General features: G+C 45.8%; 1 protein-coding gene across 2 annotated transcripts in view; it reads right to left on the bottom strand.

Annotated features, from left to right (window-relative positions):
* PDIA6 (protein disulfide isomerase family A member 6) overlaps positions 1–19,202 on the bottom strand; it is a 37,763-nt gene extending 18,561 nt beyond the window's left edge. Inside the window, exons 1-5 of one of the 2 annotated variants that reach the window (XM_069728096.1) lie at positions 19,070–19,202; positions 15,650–15,791; positions 13,070–13,127; positions 8,227–8,353; positions 6,377–6,486 (exon numbers count right to left, since the gene is read on the bottom strand). In XM_069728096.1, the coding sequence (XP_069584197.1) occupies positions 6,377–6,486; positions 8,227–8,353; positions 13,070–13,127; positions 15,650–15,791; positions 19,070–19,079 (447 nt within the window). In that variant the 5' untranslated portion in view covers positions 19,080–19,202. Of the gene's footprint in view, positions 1–6,376; positions 6,487–8,226; positions 8,354–13,069; positions 13,128–15,649; positions 15,844–19,069 lie in introns of those variants that run through there. The other variant, XM_069728095.1, reaches the window with a different exon arrangement.
* Positions 19,203–23,828: the final 4,626 nt, after the last annotated feature.

Below are 23,828 nucleotides of genomic sequence, written 5' to 3' on the forward strand. Positions count from 1 at the left end.
AATTATCTATGTACTGTCTGAGTATTTAGCAGCTTTGCATTAAAGGTACCGTCACATTTAGCGACGCTGCAGCGATATAGACAACGATGTCGATCGCTGCAGCGTCGCTGTTTGGTCGCTGGAGAGCTGTCACACAGACCGCTCTCCAGCGACCAATGATGCCGAAGTCCCCGGGTAACCAGGGTAAACATCGGGTTACTAAGCGCGGGGCCGCGCTTAGTAACCCGATGTTTACCTTGGTTACCAGTGTAATGTAAAAAAAACCAAACACTACATACTTACATTCCGGTGTCTGTCCCCCGGCGCTGTGCTTTCCTGCACTGACTGAGCGCCGGCTGGCCGTAAAGCAGAGCGGTGACGTCACCGCTGTGCTCTGCTTTACGGCCGGCCGGCACTGACAGTGCAGGGAAGCAGAACGCTGGGGGACAGGCACCGGAATGTAAGTATGTAGTGTTTTTTTTTTTTTTACATTTACACTGGTAACCAGGGTAAACATCGGGTTACTAAGCGCGGCCCTGCGCTTAGTAACCCAATGTTTACCCTGGTTACCTGTGAAGACATCGCTAAATCGGTGTCACACACGCCGATTCAGCGATGTCAGCGGGAGATCCAGCGACGAAATAAAGTTCTGGACTTTCTGCGCCGACCAACGATCTCACAGCAGGATCCAGATCGCTGCTGCGTGTCAAACACAACGATATCGCTAGCCAGGACGCTGCAACGTCACGGATCGCTAGCGATATCGTTGTTAAATTGTTCAGTGTGAAGGTACCTTAATTTCCATGTGTACTTCTGGTGTTTGCCTCCTCATCCTCTTATCTCTGCCTAATCATTTCTTCACAAACTCCTGTTTAACATCTATTTGGATTTACTTCCTGGCTTAAGGTACCTTCACACTGAACAACTTTCCAACGAGAACGACAACGATCCGTGACGTTGCAGCGTCCTGGATAGCGATATCGTTGTGTTTGACACGCAGCAGCGATCAGGATCCTGCTGTGACATCGCTGGTCGGAGCTGAAAGTCCGTAACTTTATTTGGTCGTCAGGTCGGCGTGATTCGTCATGTTTGACCGCAAAAGCAACGATGCCAGCAATGTTTTTTCATGGAGCAACAACCAGCAAGGACGATAAGTACGTCACTGGATCGCTCCTGCATCGTTCTGCTGTTGCCGGTGTTTGACGTCTCCCAGCGACCTAAACAGCGACGCTGCAGCGATCGGCTCGTCATCTATATCGCTGCAGCGTCGCTTAATGTGACGGTACCTTTAGACCTGCGGTTAACCATTTGTCTGATGTAAGAATAAACTCTTCTCTGCTGTTCACACTATTAAATTGCTGCAACAGTGTGTAATCTCTGCAAGTAAGAATCCAGTTTATATAGTTACTTGCGGTTACTTTGCTTGCACAGTTTTCAGCTACTTTCTGTTGATAGCATACAACTTTGCCATTAACCATTTGTTTGCTGCAGGTCCTGGATGTACAATACATTCACAGTCCATATATATATTCATATTCCCAACTGTGAATACATCCAACAATCAGCATCCTCAAGTCTCAGGCGCAGTATGGACCATACGATTGTGATAAATAAGTTTTAGAGCAACAGAATTAAGCCCAAACCTAGCAGCCAAACATTTGTTTCACAGCTAGAAATGAGCACCATTCCAGTACTACACTGCACAAAAAAAAGGAAACACAAACAACAGAATAGAACTCCAAGTAAATCAAACTTCTGTGAAATCAAATTGTCCACTTAGGAAGCAGCACTGTTTGACAATCAATTCCACATGCTGTTGTGCAAATGGAATAGACAACAGATGGAAATTATTGGCAATTATCAAGACACACTCCATAAAGGAGTGGTCTGCGGGTGGGGACCACAGACCACATCTCAGTACCAATGCTTTCTGGCTGATGTTTTGGTCACTTATGAATGATGGTTGTGCTTTCACACTCATGGTAGCATGAGTCGGACTCTACAACCCACACAAGTGGCTCAGGTAGCGCAGCTCATCCAGGATGGCACATCAATACGAGCTGTGGCAAGGTTTCCTGTGTATGTCGGCGTAGTGTCCAGAGGCTGGAGGTGCTACCAGGAGACAAACCAGTACACCAGGAGATGAGGAGGGGGCCGTAGGAGGGCAACAACACAGCAGCAGGACCGCTACCTCCGCCTTTGTGCCAGGAGGAACAGGAGGAGCACTGCAAAATGACCTCCAGCAGGCCACAAATGTGCATCTGTTGCACAAACGGTTAGAAACTGACTCCATGAGGATGGTCTGAGTGCCCGACGTCCACAGATGGGGGTTGTGCTCACAGCCCAACACCGTGCAGGACGCTTGGAATTTGCCACAGAACATCAGGATTGGCAAATTCGCCACTGGCGCCCTGTGCTCTTCACAGATGAAAGCAGGTTCACACTGAGCATATGTGACAGGCGTGAGAGTCTGGAGATGCAGTGGAGAGCGATCTGCTGCCTGCAAAATCCTTCAGCATGACCGGTTTGGCAGTGGATCAGTAATGGTGTGGGGTGGCATTTCTTTGGAGGGCTGCACAGCCCTCCATGTGCTCGCCAGAGGTAGCCTGACTGCCATTAGATACCGAGATGAGATCCTCAGAACCTTTGTGAGACCATATGCTGGTGCGGTTGGTCCTGGGTTCCTCCTAATGCAGGGCAATGCCAAACTTCATGTGGCTGGAGTGTATCAACAATTCCTGCAAGATGAAGGCATTGAAGCTATGGACTGGCCCGCCCGTTCCCCAGACCACACACAATACTGAGCATCATTTCCTTGTCACAAGGCTTTTCCACTGAAGTTGGATCAGCCTGTAATTTGATTTTCCACTTTGATTTTGAGCATCATTCCAAATCCAGACCTCCATGGGATATTCATTTTGATTTACATTGATAGTTGTTATGTTTTATTGTTCTGAACACATTCCACTATGCAATGAATACAAATTTGTATCTGGAATATTTCATTCAGTGATATCTGGGATGGGGAATTTTAGTGTTCCCTTTAATTTTTTTGAGCAGTGTATATTTCCACCCCCATCTATAAATGAACAACTATCTTAAAAATGAAAGTGAAGAGCAAGAGGGTTGCAAATAGGTCCAAGTCTCAAGTTATGTGGTTCTCTAGTGTGATTTTCTCATCTGACAATGTGGAATACTTTTGTGTCTACTTTTAACTCCCCCACCTCTTATCTTCTTGAACGTAGAATTCCTTCCCAAAAATTATGTATATATTCACCTCAATGTGGATAGAGGAGGGTTTTTCACCTTTCGAGGTCATTGGTCTTCCCACATTGCTGATTATTGAGAGAATGTGTACTGAACGGAGTATCCGTTTTTGCAAACAACTTTCCAACTCTTCCAGATAGATCTACCATTGACGGAAGATGAGTGTAATCTTGCCATAAAGGGTAGGACTGAATAATATGAATAGGTTGGAAGTCTGAATAAGGGATTTGGTAGGGTCTGGGCTAAATATATGTGGTTGGGTGAGAGGAGCCAAACAAATATGTGGTCATGTGGCTTTTGACTCAATGTTCTGTTCTGCTAGAGAGCGACCTTCCTTCGATTAATAGATTGGGTTCTTCATGGGCGTAGCCACTTCACTCCCATAGTCAGTAGTGTCCAACGGGACCTAACTTATTTGTGCCAGACCACCTCCAGAACCACCAGAGTATTATGTTGAATGGATGGCCATTAACGCTTTATTATTCCAAGCTTCTGAATGGTCTTTTTTTGGTAACATGAACCCGACGGTAACGAAAATCGCAAAGGTTGTGTTGCACCGTGCTTAATTCTTCACCGATTGCTTCAAGAGCCACCACGTCTTTTATTTATTTTGTTATGTTGTGGATGTAAATTTGGCCATTTAGTTTTTCTTGAAAACACCCTAAACATTCAATCCATCCATCCCTAGCGCCACCTGACACCAAGTCCAATGTGATCGCAGGTACCAAATAACCAAACTCATCGCATGTGGGCAGAGCTGATGTGTGATTTATAATTTATCAGGACAGGTTTGTACAGAATTTAGACAGCAGTCGTATGGACGATCAGAACGTTACGTAATCTTTAGCTGATAAAATGGAGAAACATGTCACATCCGTCCTCACAAGAGCGCTAAACCACTAAATCAGCACATTGACAGATGCTAAGCTTCATGGAAAACAGAAAACTAAAAGATAAAGCGCACAGACAAGAATGCTGTAGATTTTGATTTCAATCAGTTATGGCAGAAGGTTTGATTCATGGTCGTAGGCTGGATCCTGGACCTCTTCATACTCAACCACGCTGACCACATTGACCACGCTGCTGCTGGAAGCCGCGTTGTTGAGAAGGCTGATGATATTGTAAACCCTGGGGTTTAAGGTGCGGAAAGTGTTGTTGATTACGACCCTGGGAATCACAGTGCTGTTTGTGTTGCTTGTTTGGTCGTCGTCTATGGTGCGCCATTTCTTCTTCGGATCGATCCTACACAATGATAACTCCATCATAAGAAAAGCTCAATGCGGACCTCTTCACTATTAGAGCTTCTCGTCTTATTAGGAGTTGCCTCAATAATATTTGTGTGGTCACCAGAAGGTTTTGATTACAAAGGATTAGAGTTTCCTACTTTTCTCCCCAAGAACTCAGTTTTAGTTTTGGACATATGGAGGGAATGTGGATTGGAAAGCAGAGGCAGAACAGTTTTGGGGTGTCTGTAGGAAGCTTTGTATTCTCTTCCGTATAGTTTACTGTGATATAGCAATAGTAGACATTAAAGATATTCTGCAGTGCTAACTATTCATGGCTCCGTTGTGTCTACCGTATCTCAAAATAAATGTCTTTATTTTACTCGGGTCCAAAAATGTTAATCTTGTCAGCCCTCATTTCTCACTAACTTCAAATCAGACCTGTCCCTGGCGGTAAGGTTCCTTAGGGCCACAGGAGCACTCCGCAAGCCCTCCATGCTAAGTGCTGGCCGCCACAGGAGCACTCCCCAAGCCCTCCATGCTAAGTGCTGGCCGCCACAGGAGCACTCCCCAAGCCCTCCATGCTAAGTGCTGGCCTCTCATATCAGCCACAAAGCACAAGGATCAGGAGGAAATTAGAGAAGTACTCCTGATTGTCACACAATACACTTCTCATATATACATAATACCGTTGTCTTCTTCCCTTCACCCCTTCACTTGGTACCTAGCTCTACCCTTGCATTGTATCCATCTATCCTCTTCAGTCAATCTCATGGTGCATCATTACACAAGATAGTCAGTACCATCGCCGACTACTAGGAGGACACAGATCAGCCTTCATTTTCCTATATAAGCTGCTATGTTATAAATGTACAGTCAGTGATCTACATCCATATAACTTTGATAGGAGCTGTGCAATCATCACCATTATCTGTGAAAGGAGTTTTTGTCTTTCCTCTGTAGAAAACTTCAGTGGTAAAATCCATGCAATTTCATCACTTAGGAGCTTTTAATGATGGGGATGGTAATGACAGTGATGGTAATACCAACTGGGAATAGAATACCATTTATCTTTATATATATTATATTCCCAGCTGGTATTACCATCACTGTCATTACCATTTCGACATGACTGATTTCACAGAACATACATATATACACATATACACACACACACACTACAGACCAAAGTTTGGACACCCCTTCTCATTTGAAGATTTTTCTGTATTTCTATGACTATGAAAATTGTACGTTCACACTGAAGGCATCAAAACTATGAATTAACACATGTGGAATTATATACTTAACAAAAAAGTGTGAAACAACTGAAAATATGTCTTATATTCTAGGTTCTTCAAAGTAGCCACCTTTTGCTTTGATGACTGCTTTGCACACTCTTGGCATTCTCTTCATGAGCTTCAAACCTTTTAAAACCTTATATTCATTCGTCCAATGATCATGTAACATGTGTAAAATGTATTTGATCATTTATAACATACATTTGACTAGACAGATTTATTAGTTAAACCCTTTTCGACACAGGACATAAAATAGCGGGCTCAGGAGTCGAGTCCGCAACATGCCCAGTAAATGAGAGGCTGCCATCCTGTGATCCCCAGATTATAAAGGAGTGCTATGCTCTGCATACCTAGGGCTGGCACTAGGTGTAACTATCATTTCTATACGGAGTGCTCATTCAATGGCTTTGTATTGAAGTGTTGAAAAATATATCTTAATGCACAGAGCTTCAATTTCCATTATTGCCATCTCCATAAATGATTGCACACTGAACGGCTCGGTGTTTGACCTCTTCATTATACCGGTGGGGCAGGATGTTAGGCATACCCTCCTTGTCTGTATGGAGGTGCAACACACAGCCGGACTCAGAAGGCTGCTCCCATACCGACCTGTTTTCCAGAATCATAGCCACCGCCTCCTCTTCCGCTCAGCCGATCCTTCACTAGAGACCGGAGGGCATTTAATGCTCCATCAACAATGGCTTCACTGGTTCTTCCTCCTGGAAAAGAACAGGCGAAGATGCAATCAGCAAAACCGAGGATCCTGACCAAACCAGGAGCAGAATAATTCCAGGGTCACACTTGCGAGTTCAATGCAAGAAAGCCGCGCGAATCTCTCGCCTCAATACCCGACACCGGCACTAAGGAACGGAGCGTTTAGCCCCATAGAAATACATGCAGCCGCACACTCCGTTCCGAGTGCCGGCGGCTTTGTTGGGTATTGAGGTGAGAGATTCACGTGACTTTCTCGCATTGAACTCGCAAGTGTGACCCCGGCCTAAAGATTATTTTATTGTGAGCGTCAGTGACGTCTCAGGTCATAGGCCTGTAATAGTTATGGAGGGTCGTGCAGCCCCTCTCAGTTCTACATCCTGCACAGAAAGACGTCATCACATGCTGGGCAGGTGGGAGGGACAATATTTTCTCTAATATGGAGGAAATTAGCATTTGCCTCATGGTGTTTTTAACTTCTTTTGGATCAACAGGTTAGGTTATAGACTGAATTCAATGGACGACTTTGTTTAAAAGTTACATTTCAAAAACCTGACCGGCACATCCAAACATAGACTAAGTGTGAACAGGTGCTGAACCTAGAGTCGCCAACTCGTATATAGTTAAGTAAATAAGGCAGCACACTTTACTTAACTATATACGAGTTGGCGACTCTAGGTTCAGCACCTGTTCACACTTAGTCTATGTTTGGATGTGCAGGTCAGGTTTGTGAAATGTATTCTCTAGCCTTCTGATCGTGCACTCTGCCTCCTAGCCTACAGGTGTTTTAATTACAGCGGGTCCAATACACCTCCACAGAGAGAGAGAATTTTAGTCTAGGAAGAGGTTTCACATGCACCAATTCAGATGGAGACGTTTATTCTCAGCGAGGTAAGGCAAGTGTAGGACCTGGTATTAGAGAGATGCCGTAAAGGGGCTACCAGGTACACATAAAATTGGCCATTTTTATGCGCTAAACGCTCTCATTTTTCATATTTCTAGTGCAGTAATGCAGTTCAAATTTCGTGTTTCAAGTTTGCATGTTTCAGCGCTGCAGTGTGCTGCCTTATTTACTTAATTTGTTTAAAAGTTGACCTATCAAAGTAGGAAACAGATTTATGCTAGCCTGCTTAACCCCAAATGCAAAAATTATTTTGTCCTGCCATGTAAGGTGAAACAGTGGTTAGAAATCTATACAAATAAAAAAAAAAAAGATTTACAAGCATTAGTAATTATATATAACTCAGCTCAGCTGTATTATTACAAACACTTCCCAATTTCTTCTCATGGCGGTCAGTATGAGGACGAGAGCTGACAGTGCTGCGAGATGAGATCTGGAGGTGTTTGTAATGATACATAGCTCAACTCTACTGTAGTTCTCCAGTAGATGCAGAAATCAGCGAGTAGAGGGTGTGTTCTTTTCTCCCATTCATGACACCTCCTGCTCATGATTGGTGAACCTCATGCAGGGGCAGGAGTACACACCCCCACCACTGACTGTATATTGACAGAAAGCTACCAATCAGTGGTGTGGGCAGGGTATAAACAACTTCACATTCTGAGCACTGCTAGATCTGCAGCAGAGAAAACAGGGATTATTAGAAAATGACGGCATGTACACCAGCATGTGACATCACTGGAATCAGGGTCTCGGCCACTACATCATGCGGCTCTCGGATTACATAGCAAAACCTGCTGACATATTTCCTTTAACACCAGAAGCCTCAGCTAATCAATTGGACACATACCTTGATAATCATCCGGCTTATTCTTGTTTGCCCCAAATATCTTGATTGTTGGGAACCCTCGAATCTCGTACTGACCACCCAAAGCCTTGTGTTGATCACAGTCCACAGCTCCCACCTTCACTATTCCCTGAAATAGACATCGGACATGAGCTAAGAGGGCGGTAACTTGGAGCTGTATACGCATTAGTGCATGACAGTTGTAGTGCAGCGGTATCCACACTGAAGTGATGAGGCAGTGACCCAGCAAAGTTCCAAAACAAACGTCCCTTTAATGTTCAACTCACAGCAATACACAGTACACAATATCCTCCGGATTGCAGCCGGGAACCATATTCTCCAGTTTGCAGCTGATAAACATGCCAGTCCACCTTCGAAACTAGTTACTGTGGGCGACTGCACCGCTGTGGGTGTCAGGCCTGTCAGCTCCGCTTGCCTCACACAGGTGGAGCTCTGCAGAGCCGCTTGCTCTGCACTCCTGCAGCAACCAGACTGACTGATACTGATCCTGACACACCCAAACCCTTTACTTCAATTTAAATGGAATTAGACTGGAATCTGTGGCCTTCAGCCACATGGAAAACCCGGGTCGGGAATGAAATGGACTGCACGACAACATCCTGTAGTCACAAGACACAAAAGCCCAGAGCAGGTTTTCTCTAAATCCCCAAATAGTTTGCCCAAGACTAACACTTTGTATTCCGCATTGCAATCACAGCTACGATCGCTCTGATTGGCTGTTGAAAGTGAAACTGCCAATCAGGGCGATTTGTAATATTTCGCCTATTAAAACTGGTGAAATATTACAATCCAGCCATGGCCGATGCTGCAATATCATCGGCCATGGCTGGAAACACTAATGTGCCCCCACCCCACCGATCGCCCCCCCAGCCCCCCGATCTGTCCGGTCCTCTGCTCCGGCTCCCCTCCGTCCTGTGGTCCGCTCCCCCCGTGCTCCAATCCAACCCCCCGTGCTCCGATCCACCCCCCCCCGTGCTCCGTTCCACCCCCCCGCGCTCCGATCCACCCCCCCATGCTCCGATCCCCCCCCCCCCCCCGTGCTCCCCCTCACCCCATCATACTTCCCGATCCTTGCGGGGTCCGTCCGTCTTCTTCATGGGCGCTGCCATCTTCCAAAATGGCGGGCGCATGCGCAGTGCGCCCGCCGAATCTGCCGGCCGGCAGATTCATTCCAAAGTGCATTTTGATCACTGTGGTAGGTTATATCACAGTGGTCAAAATAAAAAAAAAAAGTAAATGACCCCCCCCCACCTCTTTGTCACCCCCACAGGTAGGGACAATAATAAAATACAGAATTTTTTTTTTCCCACTAATTTTAGAATAGGGTTAGGGTTAGGGTATGTGCACACGTATTCTGGTCCTCTGCGGATTTTTCCGCCGCGGATTTGATAAATCCGCAGTGCTAAACCGCTGCGGAATTACAGCGGTTTTTCTGCGCATTTCACTGCAGTTTCACTGTGATTTTCTATTGGAGCAGTTGTAAAACCGCTGCGGAATCCGCAGAAAGAAGTGACATGCTGTGGAATGTAAACCGCTGCGTTTCCGTGCAGTTTTTCTGCAGCATGTGTACAGCGATTTTTGTTTCCCATAGGTTTACATTGAACTGTAAACTCATGGGAAACTGCTGCGGATCCGCAGCGTTTTCCGCAGCGTGTGCACATACCTTTAGAATTAGGCTATGTGCACACGGTGCGGATTTGGCTGCGGATCCGCAGCGGATTGGCCACTGCGGATTCGCAGCAGTGTTCCATCAGGTTTACAGTACCATGTAAACATATGGAAAACCAAATCCGCTGTGCCCATGGTGCGGAAACGCTGCGTTGTATTTTCCGCAGCATGTCAATTCTTTGTGCGGATTCCGCAGCGTTTTACACCTGTTCCTCAATAGGAATCCGCAGGTGAAATCCGCACAAAAAACACTGGAAATCCGCGGAAAATCCGCAGGTAAAACGTAGTGCCTTTTACCCGCGGATTTTTCAAAAATGATGCTGAAAAATCTCACACGAATCCGCAACGTGGGCACATAGCCTTAGGGTTAGGGTTGGAATTAGGGTTAGGGGTGTGTTGGGGTTAGGGTTGTGATTAGGGTTATGGCTACAGTTGGGATAAGGGTTAGGGGTGTGTTGGAGGTAGAATTGAGGGGTTACCACTGTTTAGGCACATCAGGGGGTCTCCAAACGCAACATGGCGCCACCATTGATTCCAGCCAATCTCGTATTCAAAAAGTCAAATGGTGCTCCCTCACTTCCGAGCCCCGACGTGTGCCCAAACAGTGGTTTACCCCCACATATGGGGTACCAGCATACTCAGGACAAACTGCGCAACAATTACTGGGGTCCAATTTCTCTTGTTACCCTTGAGAAAATAAAAAATTGCTTGCTAAGACATCATTTTTGAGGAAAGAAAAATGATTTTTTATTTTCACGGCTCTGCGTTGTAAACGTCTGTGAAGCACTTGGGGGTTCAAAGTGCTCACCACATATCTAGATAAGTTCCTTGGGGGGTCTAGTTTCCAAAATGGGGTCACTTTTGGGGGTTTCTACTGTTTAGGCACACCAGGGGCTCTGCAAACGCAAAGTGACGCCCGCAGACCATTCCATCAAAGTCTGCATTTCAAAACGTCACTACTTCACTTCTGAGCCCCGGCATGTGCCCAAACAGTGATTTACCCCCACACATGGGGTATCCGCGCACTCAGGAGAAACTGGACAACAACTTTGGGGGTCAAATTTCTCCTGTTACCCTTGGGGAAAAAAAATTGCAGGCTAAAAGATCATTTTTTCCCGTCTCCAAGACTTTACACGTGCTGCGCCGATTCTTTGGAATGCACTACCTAGGATAATACGATTAATCCCCAATCCCCACAGTTTTAAGCGTGCCCTAAAAACTCATTTGTTCAGACTGGCCTACCGCCTCAATGCATTAACCTAACGATCCCTGTGTGGCCTATATTAAAAAAAAAAAAAATTAATTAACTGGTTCATGCAGCTTTACACGAACACCCAAGCCTTACACTATGGCTGGTCCGAATAACTATAGCAATTGTTACCATCCACCTCTCGTGTCTCCCCTTTTCCTCATAGTTTGTAAGCTTACGAGCAGGGCCCTCACTCCTCTTGGTATCTGTTTTGAACTGTATTTCTGTTATGCTGTAATGTCTATTGTATGTACAAGTCCCCTCTATAATTTGTAAAGCGCTGCGGAATATGTTGGCGCTATATAAATAAAAATTATTATTATTATTATTATTATTATTTTTTAGAAAATTTTTTTTTTTTCATGGCTCTGCGTTATAAACTTCTGTGAAGCACCTGGGGGTTTAAAGTGCTCAATATGCATCTAGATTAGTTCCTTGGGGGGTCTAGTTTTCAAAATGGGGTCACTTGTGGGGGAGCTCCAATTTTTAGGCACACGGGGGCTCTCCAAACGTGACATGGTGTCCGCTAAAGAGTGGAGCCAATTTTTCATTCAAAAAGTCAAATGGCGCTCCTTCCCTTCCAAGCCCTGCCGTGCGCCCAAACAGTGGTTTACCCCCACATATGAGGTATCAGCGTACTCAGGACAAATTGGACAACAACTTTCGTGGTTCAGTTTCTCCTTTTACCATTGTGAAATCAAAAAAATTGTTGCTAAAAGATAATTTTTGTGACTAAAAAGTTAAATGTTCATTTTTTCCTTCCATGTTGCTTCTGCTGCTGTGAAGCCCCTGAAGGGTTAATAAACTTCTTGAATGTGGTTTTGAGTACCTTGAGGGGTGCAGTTTTTAGAATGGTGTCACTTTTGGGTATTTTCAGCCATATAGACCCCTCAAACTGACTTCAAATGTGAGGTGGTCCCTAAAAAAAATGGTTTTGTAAATTTCGCTGTAAAAATGAGAAATCGCTGGTCAAATTTTAACCCTTATAACTTCCTAGCAAAAAAAAAAATTTTGTTTCCAAAATTGTGCTGATGTAAAGTAAACATGTGGGAAATGTTATTTAGTAACTATTTTGTGTCACATGACTCTCTGGTTTAACAGAATAAAAATTAAAAATGTGAAAATTGCGAAATTTTCAAAATTTTCGCCAAATTTCAGTTTTTATCACAAATAAACGCATAATTTATTTACCTAAATTTACCACTAACATGAAGCTCAATATGTCATAAAAAAAACAATCTCAGAACCGCTAGGATCCGTTGAAGCGTTCCTGAGTTATTACCTCATAAAGGGACACTGGTCAGAATTGCAAAAAACGGCAAGGTCACGAAGGGGTTAACAAAATTTCCAAAAAATTTTCCATCACATAAATAAACAAAAAAACTACATGTTTGGTATCTGCATGCTCGTACGTCCCCATCAAGTTTCAATGACAGGTCAGTTTTACCATATAGTGAACATTCTACATAAAAAAAACCCCAAAATAAATTTGACACTTTTTTTTCTATTTCAACGCACTTGGAATCCTTAACCCATTTTCCAGTAGATCATGTAATAGATTGAATATTGTCATTCATAAGTACAACTCAGCCTGCAAAAATAAAAAACCCCTCGTACGGTTATGTGGGCAAAAAAAAAAAGAAGAAGAAAAAAAATAGAAAAATGGCCATGTCATGAAGGGGTTAAAGCTAAATGTCAATGTAAAAATTTCTACCAATATAATAAAAATCCCACCTACACAGCAATTTGGTTTGTGCCATTTGGCTTCCTGTGGTCATTACTATTTTTGCGCTGTTCCCCACCCCCATATGGAATGTAAAAATATGAATGTACAAAAAAGAAAAAAGCAAAACGTAAAAAATAAATAAATAAAAAAAGTCACATTCTTGGCTGCACGCCAGGTATTACCTTCAACGCGGTGGCAGCTTTCTTCCAGTCGGGGGTCAGTCTCTGACAATGGCCGCACCTGGCAAAAGATACCCCGACACGTCACCATTCCATATAAAGTTATTCTACGGATCTAAACTAGTTTCTTAAAGGGGGTTTCAGAAATTCCTTACTGTTTCCCGGTCCAGCGCTGAATCTCTTCTCCCAGTATCTGAGATTGTCTGCAAAACTGACTTTATATCGACAGCGCTGCAGCTAATCGGTGAACTCAGGATCTCTGCCTGAGCAAATGGCACGAGCCCCAGAAACAAATGATTGGCTGCAGCGTTGTCAACATGATGTCAGTGCTGCAGACAATAACAGACACTGGGAGCAGCGGCAAAGACTCAGCGCTGTACCCAGGGAGGGAGAGTAAGGCACAGTATGTTAAAAAAAAAAAAACACTGCGGCCGGGGGACAGGATGATGGATACTGACATACAGTTATATGAAAAAGTTTGGGCACCCCTATTAATCTTAAGCTTAATGTTTTATAAAAAAATTTTTTTTTTGCAACAGCTATTTCAGTTTCATACATCTAATAACTGTTGGACACAGTAATGTTTCTGCCTTGAAATGAGGTTTATTGTACTAACAGAAAATGTGCAATCTGCATTCAAACAAAATTTGACAGGTGCATAAGTATGGGCACCCTTATCATTTTCTTGTTTTAAATACTCCTACCTACTTTTTACTGACTTACTAAAGCACTTTTTTTGGTTTTCTAACCTCATTGAGCTTTGAACTTCATAGCCAGGTGTATGCAATCATGAGAAAAGCTATTTAAAGTGGCCACTTGCAAGTTGTTCTCCTGTTTGAATCTCGTCTGAAGAGTGGCATCATGGGCTCCTCAAAACAACTGTCTAATGATCTGAAAACAAAGATTATTCAACATAGTTGTTCAAGGGAAGGATACAAAAAGCTGTCTCAGAGATTTAACCTGTCCATTTCCACTGTGAGGAACATAGTAAGGAAATGGAAGAACCCAGGTACAGTTCTTGTTAAGGTCAGGAGTGGCAGGCCAAGAAAAACATCAGAAAGGCAGAGAAGAAGAATGGTGAGATCAGTCAAGGACAATCCTCAGACCACCTCCAGAGAGCTGCAGCATCAACTTGCTGCAGATGGTGTCACTGTGCATCGGTCAACTATACAACGCACTTTGCACAAGGAGAAGCTGTATGGGAGAGTGATGCGAAAGAAGCCGTTTCTGCAAGCACGCCACAAGCAGAGTCGGCTGAGGTATACAAAAGCACATTTGGAGAAGCCAATTTATTTTTGGAAGAAGGTCCTGTGGACTGATGAAACCAAGATTGAGTTGTTTGGTCATACAAAAAGGCATTATGCATGGCGGCCAAAAAATATAGCATTCCAAGAAAAACACTTGCTACCCACAGTAAAATTTGGTGGAGGTTCCATCATGCTTTGGGGCTGTGTGGCCAATGCCGGCACCAGGAATCTTGTTAAAGTTGAGGGACGCATGGATTCCACTCAGTATCAGAAGATTCTTGACAATAATGTTCATGAATCAGTGACAAAGTTGAAGTTACGCAGGGGATGGATCTTTCAGCAAGACAATGATCCAAAACACTGCTCCAAATCTACTCAGGCATTCATGCAGAAGAACAATTACACTGTTCTGGAATGGCCATCCCAGTCCCCAGACCTGAATATCATTGAACATCTGTGGGATCATTTGAAGAGGGCTGTCCATGCTCGGCGACCATCAAACTTAACTGAACTGGAATTGTTTTGTAAAGAGGAATGGTCAAAAATACCTTTATCCAGGAACTCATTAAAAGCTACAGGAAGCGACTAGAGGCTGTTATTTTTGCAAAAGGAGGATCTACTAAATATTAATGTCACTTCTCTGGTGGGGTGCCCATACTTATGCACCTGTCAAATTTTGTTTGAATGCAGATTGCACATTTTCTGTTAGTACAATAAACCTCATTTCAAGGCAGAAACATTACTGTGTCCAACAGTTATTAGATATATGAAACTGAAATAGCTGTTGCAAAAAAACAATTTTTATAAAACATTAAGCTTTAGATTAATAGGGGTGCCCAAACTTTTTCATATAACTGTACATGTATCACATCCATGGAAAATTAAATCAATTAAGTATATCAAAAATAGTTTTTGTTTGTACATAGACAAAGTATAGATAGCAATAAAATCACTAAAATATTAGGTACACAAATATTATATAGGTAGCGTTAGATGTGAAGGACACAGGGCAAAGAAGGGGGATGGGTCTGGAAGACAACACTATAGTAGAAATATATGACCGGTAGGAACAAGTTTTTGAATATACTAAACCATAAATAACAGTGTGCATGGACCTTTAAGAGGCAAACAGTACAGTGGATAGTTCAAAATTGATCGTTACCCATATCGGTCATAGTGTTGTCACCAGACTGCCAGCCCCTACGCGCGTTTCGCGTATGCTTCTTCCACAACCAGCTGTTTTGGAATTACAACTCCCAGGATGTAGAGGGTTGTAATCCACAGAAGCTGGAGACCCCAACATTATCCCGCCCCTCCCCCGGACAATCATACCCACCAGGGAGCATAGAACTCCACCAGCCACAGACTGTCGCTCTGGACGACTTCTCTTTGGAAATTGGAGGCCGTTAACGTTACGACATCATCGCTGGCCGAGTACATGCACCGCGCCGCCACAAACAGCGAGCAAACGACTGCGCCTGGAAGAAGAGACCAGCTCATTAATATACAAAACATGCAATGCAAGAAGATACAAGGATCATGGGAGAGAAAAATCCATCTCTGGGTCTATGGCGAGCCGAGAGTGGGACGGCTGCATCACTTGGAAGAGTCACACCTGGACACCTGTGGGTTTCCACGCTCCGGCGTCTGGGTTATAGTCATCATTTTTTGAACTACAAGCAAAGCAAATGCACAAGTCCTCATCGCGTGCGTCACCCCGTACAAAGACCACCAGGAGCTAAACACACGCAGACTGCTGGTGACGTAGACAGGGGGCAATCAGAATGACTGCTTTTTGTTCTCTGAGTGCATAAAACATCATGTTCTCGGCAGCACAGCTCCGGGTTACATATGTCGATGTGCTGCCGAGAACGATTTTTATTACAGACGTGAACGATCTGATCACCTGACAAAAACAGCAGAGAACGTACATCATTATCGGGAGCGTACGCCTACAGGAGGGGGACAGTCAGACGCAGACTGTTACACCTGAGTGCTTCCAGTCGGCGGACGCTCCGAAAAATGATGCACGCTCGCTCTGCCGTCACCATTGCAGTCTGCGGCCCCGTCGGAGCATGTGTGCGGACCCCGTTGTGCTGGGGGTCCAACATGTATCCCGACAGAGCCGCCAAATGCAATGTGAACGTGCGCAGACAGCAGAAGCAAAGACTTTACCAACCATCATCCACACGCAGCACAAGAAGACGGCCGTGCCCATGGGTCTACAGCGAGGATCATTAATCTGCAGATGTCACCACGGGCAGCGCAGGAGGAAAACTACAGATATTATAAAACTAAATCTGAAAAAAAAAAAAAACACTTGATTGGGAGCAGTGTGTGCGCAGGATGTGGATACACCTATACAGAAGATGGGACACGGCCAGATTGCACGGATTTCATTACAAGATTTGCGCCAAAAACTGCTTGCATTTCTGCAGAGCAAAGAGACGCGGATCCACAGCGGGACCCGGGCACGTTCACAACACCGGAGATCTTACTGTCAGCGTTAAAAATGGGCGACGCACGCACCCAAACGTCAATGGATCCGTCTGCACTCAGTACCAGATCTGTCCGCCCCCCATGTCAGTACCCGATCCGTCCACACCTCAGAAACAGTACCCGATCCGTCCACACCTCAGAAACCGTACCGGATCTGCCCACACCTCAGAAACAGTACCGGATCTGTCCACACCTCAGTATCAGTACCCGATCTGTGCGCCCCTCAGAAACAGTACCGGATCTGTCCACACCTCAGTATCAGTACCCGATCTGTGCGCCCCTCAGAAACAGTACCGGATCTGTCCACACCTCAGTATCAGTACCCGATCTGTGCGCCCCTCAGAAACAGTACCGGATCTGTCCGCCCCTCAGTATCAGCACCTGATCTGTCCGCCCCTCAGAAACAGTACCGGATCTGTCCGCCCCTCAGTATCAGCACCTGATCTGTCCACCCCTCAGAAACAGTATCGGATCTGTCCGCCCCTCAGTATCAGCACCTGATCTGTCCACCCCTCAGAAACAGTATCGGATCTGTCCGCCCCTCAGTATCAGCACCTGACCTGTCCACACCTCAGAAACAGTATCGGATCTGTCCGCACCTCAGAAACAGTACCCGATCTGTGCGCCCCTCAGAAACAGTACCGGATCTGTCCGCCCCTCAGTATCAGCACCTGATCTGTCCGCCCCTCAGAAACAGTACCGGATCTGTCCACACCTCAGTATCAGTACCCGATCTGTGCGCCCCTCAGAAACAGTACCGGATCTGTCCACACCTCAGTATCAGTACCCGATCTGTGCGCCCCTCAGAAACAGTACCGGATCTGTCCACACCTCAGTATCAGTACCCGATCTGTGCACCCCTCAGAAACAGTACCGGATCTGTCCGCCCCTCAGTATCAGTACCCGATCTGTGCGCCCCTCAGAAACAGTACCGGATCTGTCCGCCCCTCAGTATCAGCACCTGATCTGTCCGCCCCTCAGAAACAGTACCGGATCTGTCCGCCCCTCAGTATCAGCACCTGATCTGTCCACCCCTCAGAAACAGTATCGGATCTGTCCGCCCCTCAGTATCAGCACCTGATCTGTCCACCCCTCAGAAACAGTATCGGATCTGTCCGCCCCTCAGTATCAGCACCTGACCTGTCCACACCTCAGAAACAGTATCGGATCTGTCCGCACCTCAGAAACAGTACCCGATCTGTGCGCCCCTCAGAAACAGTACCGGATCTGTCCGCCCCTCAGTATCAGCACCTGATCTGTCCGCCCCTCAGAAACAGTACCGGATCTGTCCGCCCCTCAGTATCAGCACCTGATCTGTCCACACCTCAGAAACAGTATCGGATCTGTCCGCACCTCAGAAACAGTACCCGATCCGTCCACACCTCAGAAACAGTACCCGATCCGTCCGCACCTCAGAAACAGTACCCGATCCGTCCACACCTCAGTACCCGATCCGTCCACACCTCAGTATCTGTACCCGATCCGTCCGCACCTCAGAAACAGTACCCGATCCGTCCACACCTCAGTACCCGATCCGTCCACACCTCAGTGCCCGATCCGTCCACACCTCAGTGCCCGATCCGTCCACACCTCAGTGCCCGATCCGTCCACACCTCAGTATCTGTACCCGATCCGTCCACACCTCAGTACCCGATCCGTCCGCACCCCAGTATCAGTACCCGATCCGTCCACACCTCAGTATCAGTACCCGATCCGTCCGCACCCCAGTATCAGTACCCGATCCGTCCGCACCCCAGTATCAGTACCCGATCCGTCCACACCTCAGTATCTGTACCCGATCCGTCCACACCTCAGTATCAGTACCCGATCCGTCCGCACCCCAGTATCAGTACCCGATCCGTCCACACCTCAGTATCTGTACCCGATCCGTCCGCACCTCCCTATCAGTACCGGATCCGTCCCATGCAGAGTGGATGGCTTGCACGGTCCTCACCGGGGCGGATCCGCCAGCATCCTCATGCAGACACACACGGCTCAGCGCTTCCTCTGCCCCGCGGACAATTCTCAGTTTGGGGCCACTATGAATGGCATTGGCCATTTTCTCCCCACACAGTGGCTGCCATCAGGCACCATAGCTGCAGGTAGTGGATTGCAGCCTCAGATGCTGCTGTGAGAGGTTTCCCCAGTGAGGGAGAAGAGGCGCTTGGGGCCGTCACTATAGAAACCACCACTGAGAACAATGGCTGCGCACGCACACATGCTCCACACACACAAGCAGCATACTAAGCTAGCATACCTAGCAGCATCCTGGCCGTGCTCTCCCGGGTCCCGGTGTGTGCGGTCTCTGCCCGACTTCGCCTCAGTAGTACGGAGCCGCTCTCTCACCTTCCGCCGTGTCCGCCGCCCATTGGTCGCTCCGAGGATTCCATCATTAATATAGCCAATCAGCGCCGGCCGGGTAGCGCAGCCGCCTCAGCCCCGTCCCACAGCCTTCCTCCGGCAAGGCGAGCTGGGAGGATCTGATTGGCTGGCGCCGGCTGACTGGTTCGATGTGGGCGGGGTTTGTTAGTATTCTAGAATGGAACGTGACGTCACCGCCGGATAGAACGTTGTGAACTTTAGGTGGACGTTTCCTTCTCCTTTGTCTCCTGTTTTTCTGCCCTTTTCCTCTTACCCGAGACCTGTTATTAGTCTCTTATCAGGCTGATGTGGCTCTGCCCCACTGTAAGGAGACACTGCAGGAAGAAACACGCGGGTGATCACAGTGTTGGCTCATGTTGTAGTATTGTCATATTTGGCCAAAAAATAATACCAGCATGCTGCACCTTTTATTATTTGGGAAAGTGAGGGACATCAGGAAGAAAACTCCTCATCTATCGTTTATTATTATCTACTATATAATTGTCTAAGGGTCACTTCCGTCTGTCTGTCTCGGAAATCCTGCGTCGCTGATTGGTCACGGCCAGCTGGCCGCAACCAATCAGCGACGAGCACAGTCCGGCCGCTCCGTACTCCCCTGCAGTCAGTGCCCCCTCCATACTCCCCTCCCCCCCAGTCAGTGCCCACAGAGTGTTAAAAGGACTGCTTTACACCGTGGCATAACGCGGTGTAAGGCAGTCCTTTAGCCCTGCCATTAACCCTCTTTGTGACCTGCAACATCAATAGTAAAAACATAATGTTAAAAAAATAAATCATTATATGCTCACCCTCCGATGGCCCCCGGATCCAGCCCAGGCCTTTCCCGCTCCTCGCGCGCCGCTCCAGTCGCAATAATGCATTGCGGCACGTCGTGGTGGGGTGGCTCAAAGAATTGATCAATTGTTTGCAAAATGTCTCATTTTGAAAATACAGTTAGAAATCAATATGTGCATGTGCACTCTATGTATTGTGTTCTGACCATAGGCAGCGCTGGCTTCTCCCCTCTTTTGCTTTGATATTGGTACGTGCGCTCCGGGTTACGTGCGCCATTCTTTCTGTGTTTCTGTGATTGATAGGCTGCTGTACACACACACAGCAGCCCTGCCCTGCCCTAGGCTTTTTTTAATTATGCACCTGTGTCTCAGCCTGTCTCACCCTTTATCTGTGGTGCTGGCTGGGCAGTGTGGAGGTTGGACCTGAAATGTCTATGCCTGGACCTGGTCAGCCTTTATCCTCACTTGCCCCTTTGGCGCCATGGGGGTGATTCAGTAATGTTCCAGGTACAGCTTGCATTTAATGTGGTCTTGCTTTTAATTAGTTTAGGAGGCCTTTATGGCACGGCAAATATAAAAAACGTAGAGTAGGACTGCCCCATTATGAGAATGCCGTGACGTGGCGGGGTAGCTCAAAGAATTGATCAATTGTTTGCTAAATGTCTCATTTTGAAAATACAGTTAGAACTCAATATGTGCGTTTGCACTTTATGTATTGCGTTTTAACCATAGGCAGCGCTGGCTTCTCCCCTCTTTTGCTGTGAAATATACTACGTGGGCTGTGCTACATACTACGTGGGCTGTGCTACCTACTACGTGGCTGTGCAATATACTACGTGGGCTGCGTTATATACTGCGTGGGCTGTTATATACTATGTGAGCTGTGTTATATACTACGTGGCTCAACAAACACAGAGAAGGAAACATGCATAGACGCAGGGATCAACAAAAATGACAAATTTTATTTATTACAAGTCCTTAGACCACACACTATAAATTTTAAAAACATTTAAAAACAAAAAATAGAGAAATTACCCAAGAAGACTAATAATCCACATGGAAAATGATCCCCAACAAATCTACCTCAAAAATCATTCACTGTCCCAAGCAATTATCTGCACTAATGTAATGAAATCCAATTCAGACCGCAAAGTGCAATTGTGCAAATAGCTATAGAAAGACTTTACTCTGCCATAACGTTAACAGTATAACAATACTAGAATTAGGACAATGTGTGGGTGCTTGCTCTCTCGTGGTAGACTCCCTGCAGCTGAATTACATCGCACATTTAGTAAGTACTATATAATCTGGGATCCCCCAGCCATCACACTATCGTTACCCCTGATGAAGTCACTTTTGTGACGATACGCGTTGGGTGGGCCACATGGGGGCTGATTCCCTTTTTATCTTATCTTCCTCAGCGGTTTGATCGGTTATGAGCATGTCCATTGGGAACTTATTCTGGTAATGTGTGCTCTCATACGTGTATTATAACTTTCTGATTTATCTGTCCTTCTGCTGGTTATTATGCCGATTCTAGTATTGTTATACTGTTAACGTTATGGCAGAGTAAAGTCTTTTTATAGCTATTTGCATAATTGCACTTTGCGGTCTGAATTGGATTTCATTACATTAGTGCAGATAATTGCTTGGGACAGTGAATGATTTTTGAGGTAGATTTGTTGGGGATCATTTTCCATGTGGATTATTAGTCTTCTTGGGTAATTTCTCTATTTTTTGTTTTTAAATGTTTTTAAAATTTATAGTGTGTGGTCTAAGGACTTGTAATAAATAAAATTTGTCATTTTTGTTGATCCCTGCGTCTATGCATGTTTCCTTCTCTGTGTTTGTTATGACTTGTATTTGACATGCAGCGGGTTGAGCACATAAACAATTATAGATGGTGCCCTCTATCTAGTAGTTTCTTACATACTACGTGGCTGTGTTATATGCTATGTGGGCTGCTATATACTACGTGGCTGTGCTATATACTACGTCGCTGTGCTATATACTATGTTGCTGTGCTATATACTATGTGGCCGGCCGCGAACAATCAGCGACAGGCGCACTCCGGCCGCGAATTGGCACGGGATTTGAACCACGCTTCGCTAATTGGTCGCGCCCGGCCAGCCGAATTCTGTGTATTCATTGTATTATTCTAAAATCTTCATAAATAAACTACATACATATTCTAGAATACCCGATGCGTTAGAATCGGGCCACCATCTAGTTTATTTATAAAGCACCATTGATTCCATGGTGCTGTACATGAGAAGGGGTTACATACAAGTTACAGATATCACTTACAGCAAACAAACTAACAATGACGGACTGATACAGAGGGGCGAGGACCCTGCCCTTGCGGGCTTACATTCTACAGGATTGTGGGGAATGAGGCAGTAGGTTGGGGGTTGCAGGAGCTCCGATGTTGGTGAGGCGGTAGCTTCGGTAGTGATGAGGAGGCAGCGGGGTCAGTGCAGGCTGTAGGCTTTCCTGAAGAGGTGGGTTTTTGAGGTTCCGTCTGAAGGATCCGAATGTGGTTGATAGTCGGACATGTTGGGGCAAAGAATTCCAGAGGATGGGGGATATTTTGGAGAAGTCTTGGAGGCGGTTGGGTGAGGAGTAGTGATGAGCGAGTATACTCGTTGCTCGGGTGTCCTCCGAGTATTTATGAGTGCTCGGAGATTTAGTTTTCATCCCGGCAGCTGAATGATTTCCCTAGCAACCAGGCAACCCCCACATGTACTCAATCTGGCTAGTAGCTGTAAATCATTCAGCTGCGACAAGGAAAACTAAATCTCCGAACACTAACAAATACTCGGAGATCACCTGAGCAACGAGTATACTCGCTCATCACTAGTGAGGAGCGAATAAGCGTGGAGAAGAGATGGAGGTCTTTGGAGGATTGGAGATTACTTGAGGGAAGAGATCGGGAGATTAGTTCAGAGATTTAGGGAGGGGACAGGTTGTGGATGGCTTTGTAGGTCAGTATTAGTAATTTGAACTGGATACGATGAGGGAATGGGAGCCAGTGAAGAGATTTGCAGAGGGGGGAAGCGGAGGAGTAGCGAGGAGAGAGATGAATTAGTCGGGCAGCAGAGTTGATGGACTGGAGAGGTGCAAGGGTGTTAGCAGGGAGGCCACAGAAAAGGATGTTGCAGTAGTCAAGGCGGGAGATGATGAGGGCATGCACAAGCATTTTAGTAGATTGACGGTTGAGGAAACAACGGATTCTGGAGATATTTTTGAGCTGGAGGTGACAGGAGGTGAAAGAGCTTGGATGTGCGGTTTGAAGGACAGGGCAGAGTCGAAGGTTACTCCTAGGCAGTGGACTTCCGGTACGGGGGAAAGTGTGATGTCATTAATTGCGATAGATAGATCAGGTAAGGAAGATCTGTGAGATGGAGGAAAGATGATGAGTTCAGATTTGTCCACATTGAGTTTGAGGAAGCGAGAGGAGAAGAAGGAGGATATGGCTGATAGACACTCTGAGATTCTGGACAGCAGAGAGATGACGTCTGGGCCAGAGAGGTAGAACTGAGAGTCATCAGCATACAGGTGGTTCTGTAATCCATGGGACTTTATGAGTTGTCCCAGGCCAAGTGTATATATGATTGTGGATGGGAGAGGTTATACCATGTTATCCCTTTTTTTAATGTGTTGGTGGATTTTGCGCCAAATTTATTAAAACTGGCATTTGATTATGTTTATTTTTGTCTCTTTTGCACCTTCCTAGCATAAAAAGTTCCACATTAGTCTTCAACTCTGAAAAAAAAGAAAAAGTACACATTTTCCATTCCACTAGGGTACTGGAGTATAATTAAGAGGAATCTGCCACCAGATTTTTGCTCTGTCATCTGAGAA

This window comes from Ranitomeya imitator, chromosome 5, assembly GCF_032444005.1.
Source record: "Ranitomeya imitator isolate aRanImi1 chromosome 5, aRanImi1.pri, whole genome shotgun sequence".
Lineage (NCBI taxonomy): Eukaryota > Metazoa > Chordata > Amphibia > Anura > Dendrobatidae > Ranitomeya > Ranitomeya imitator.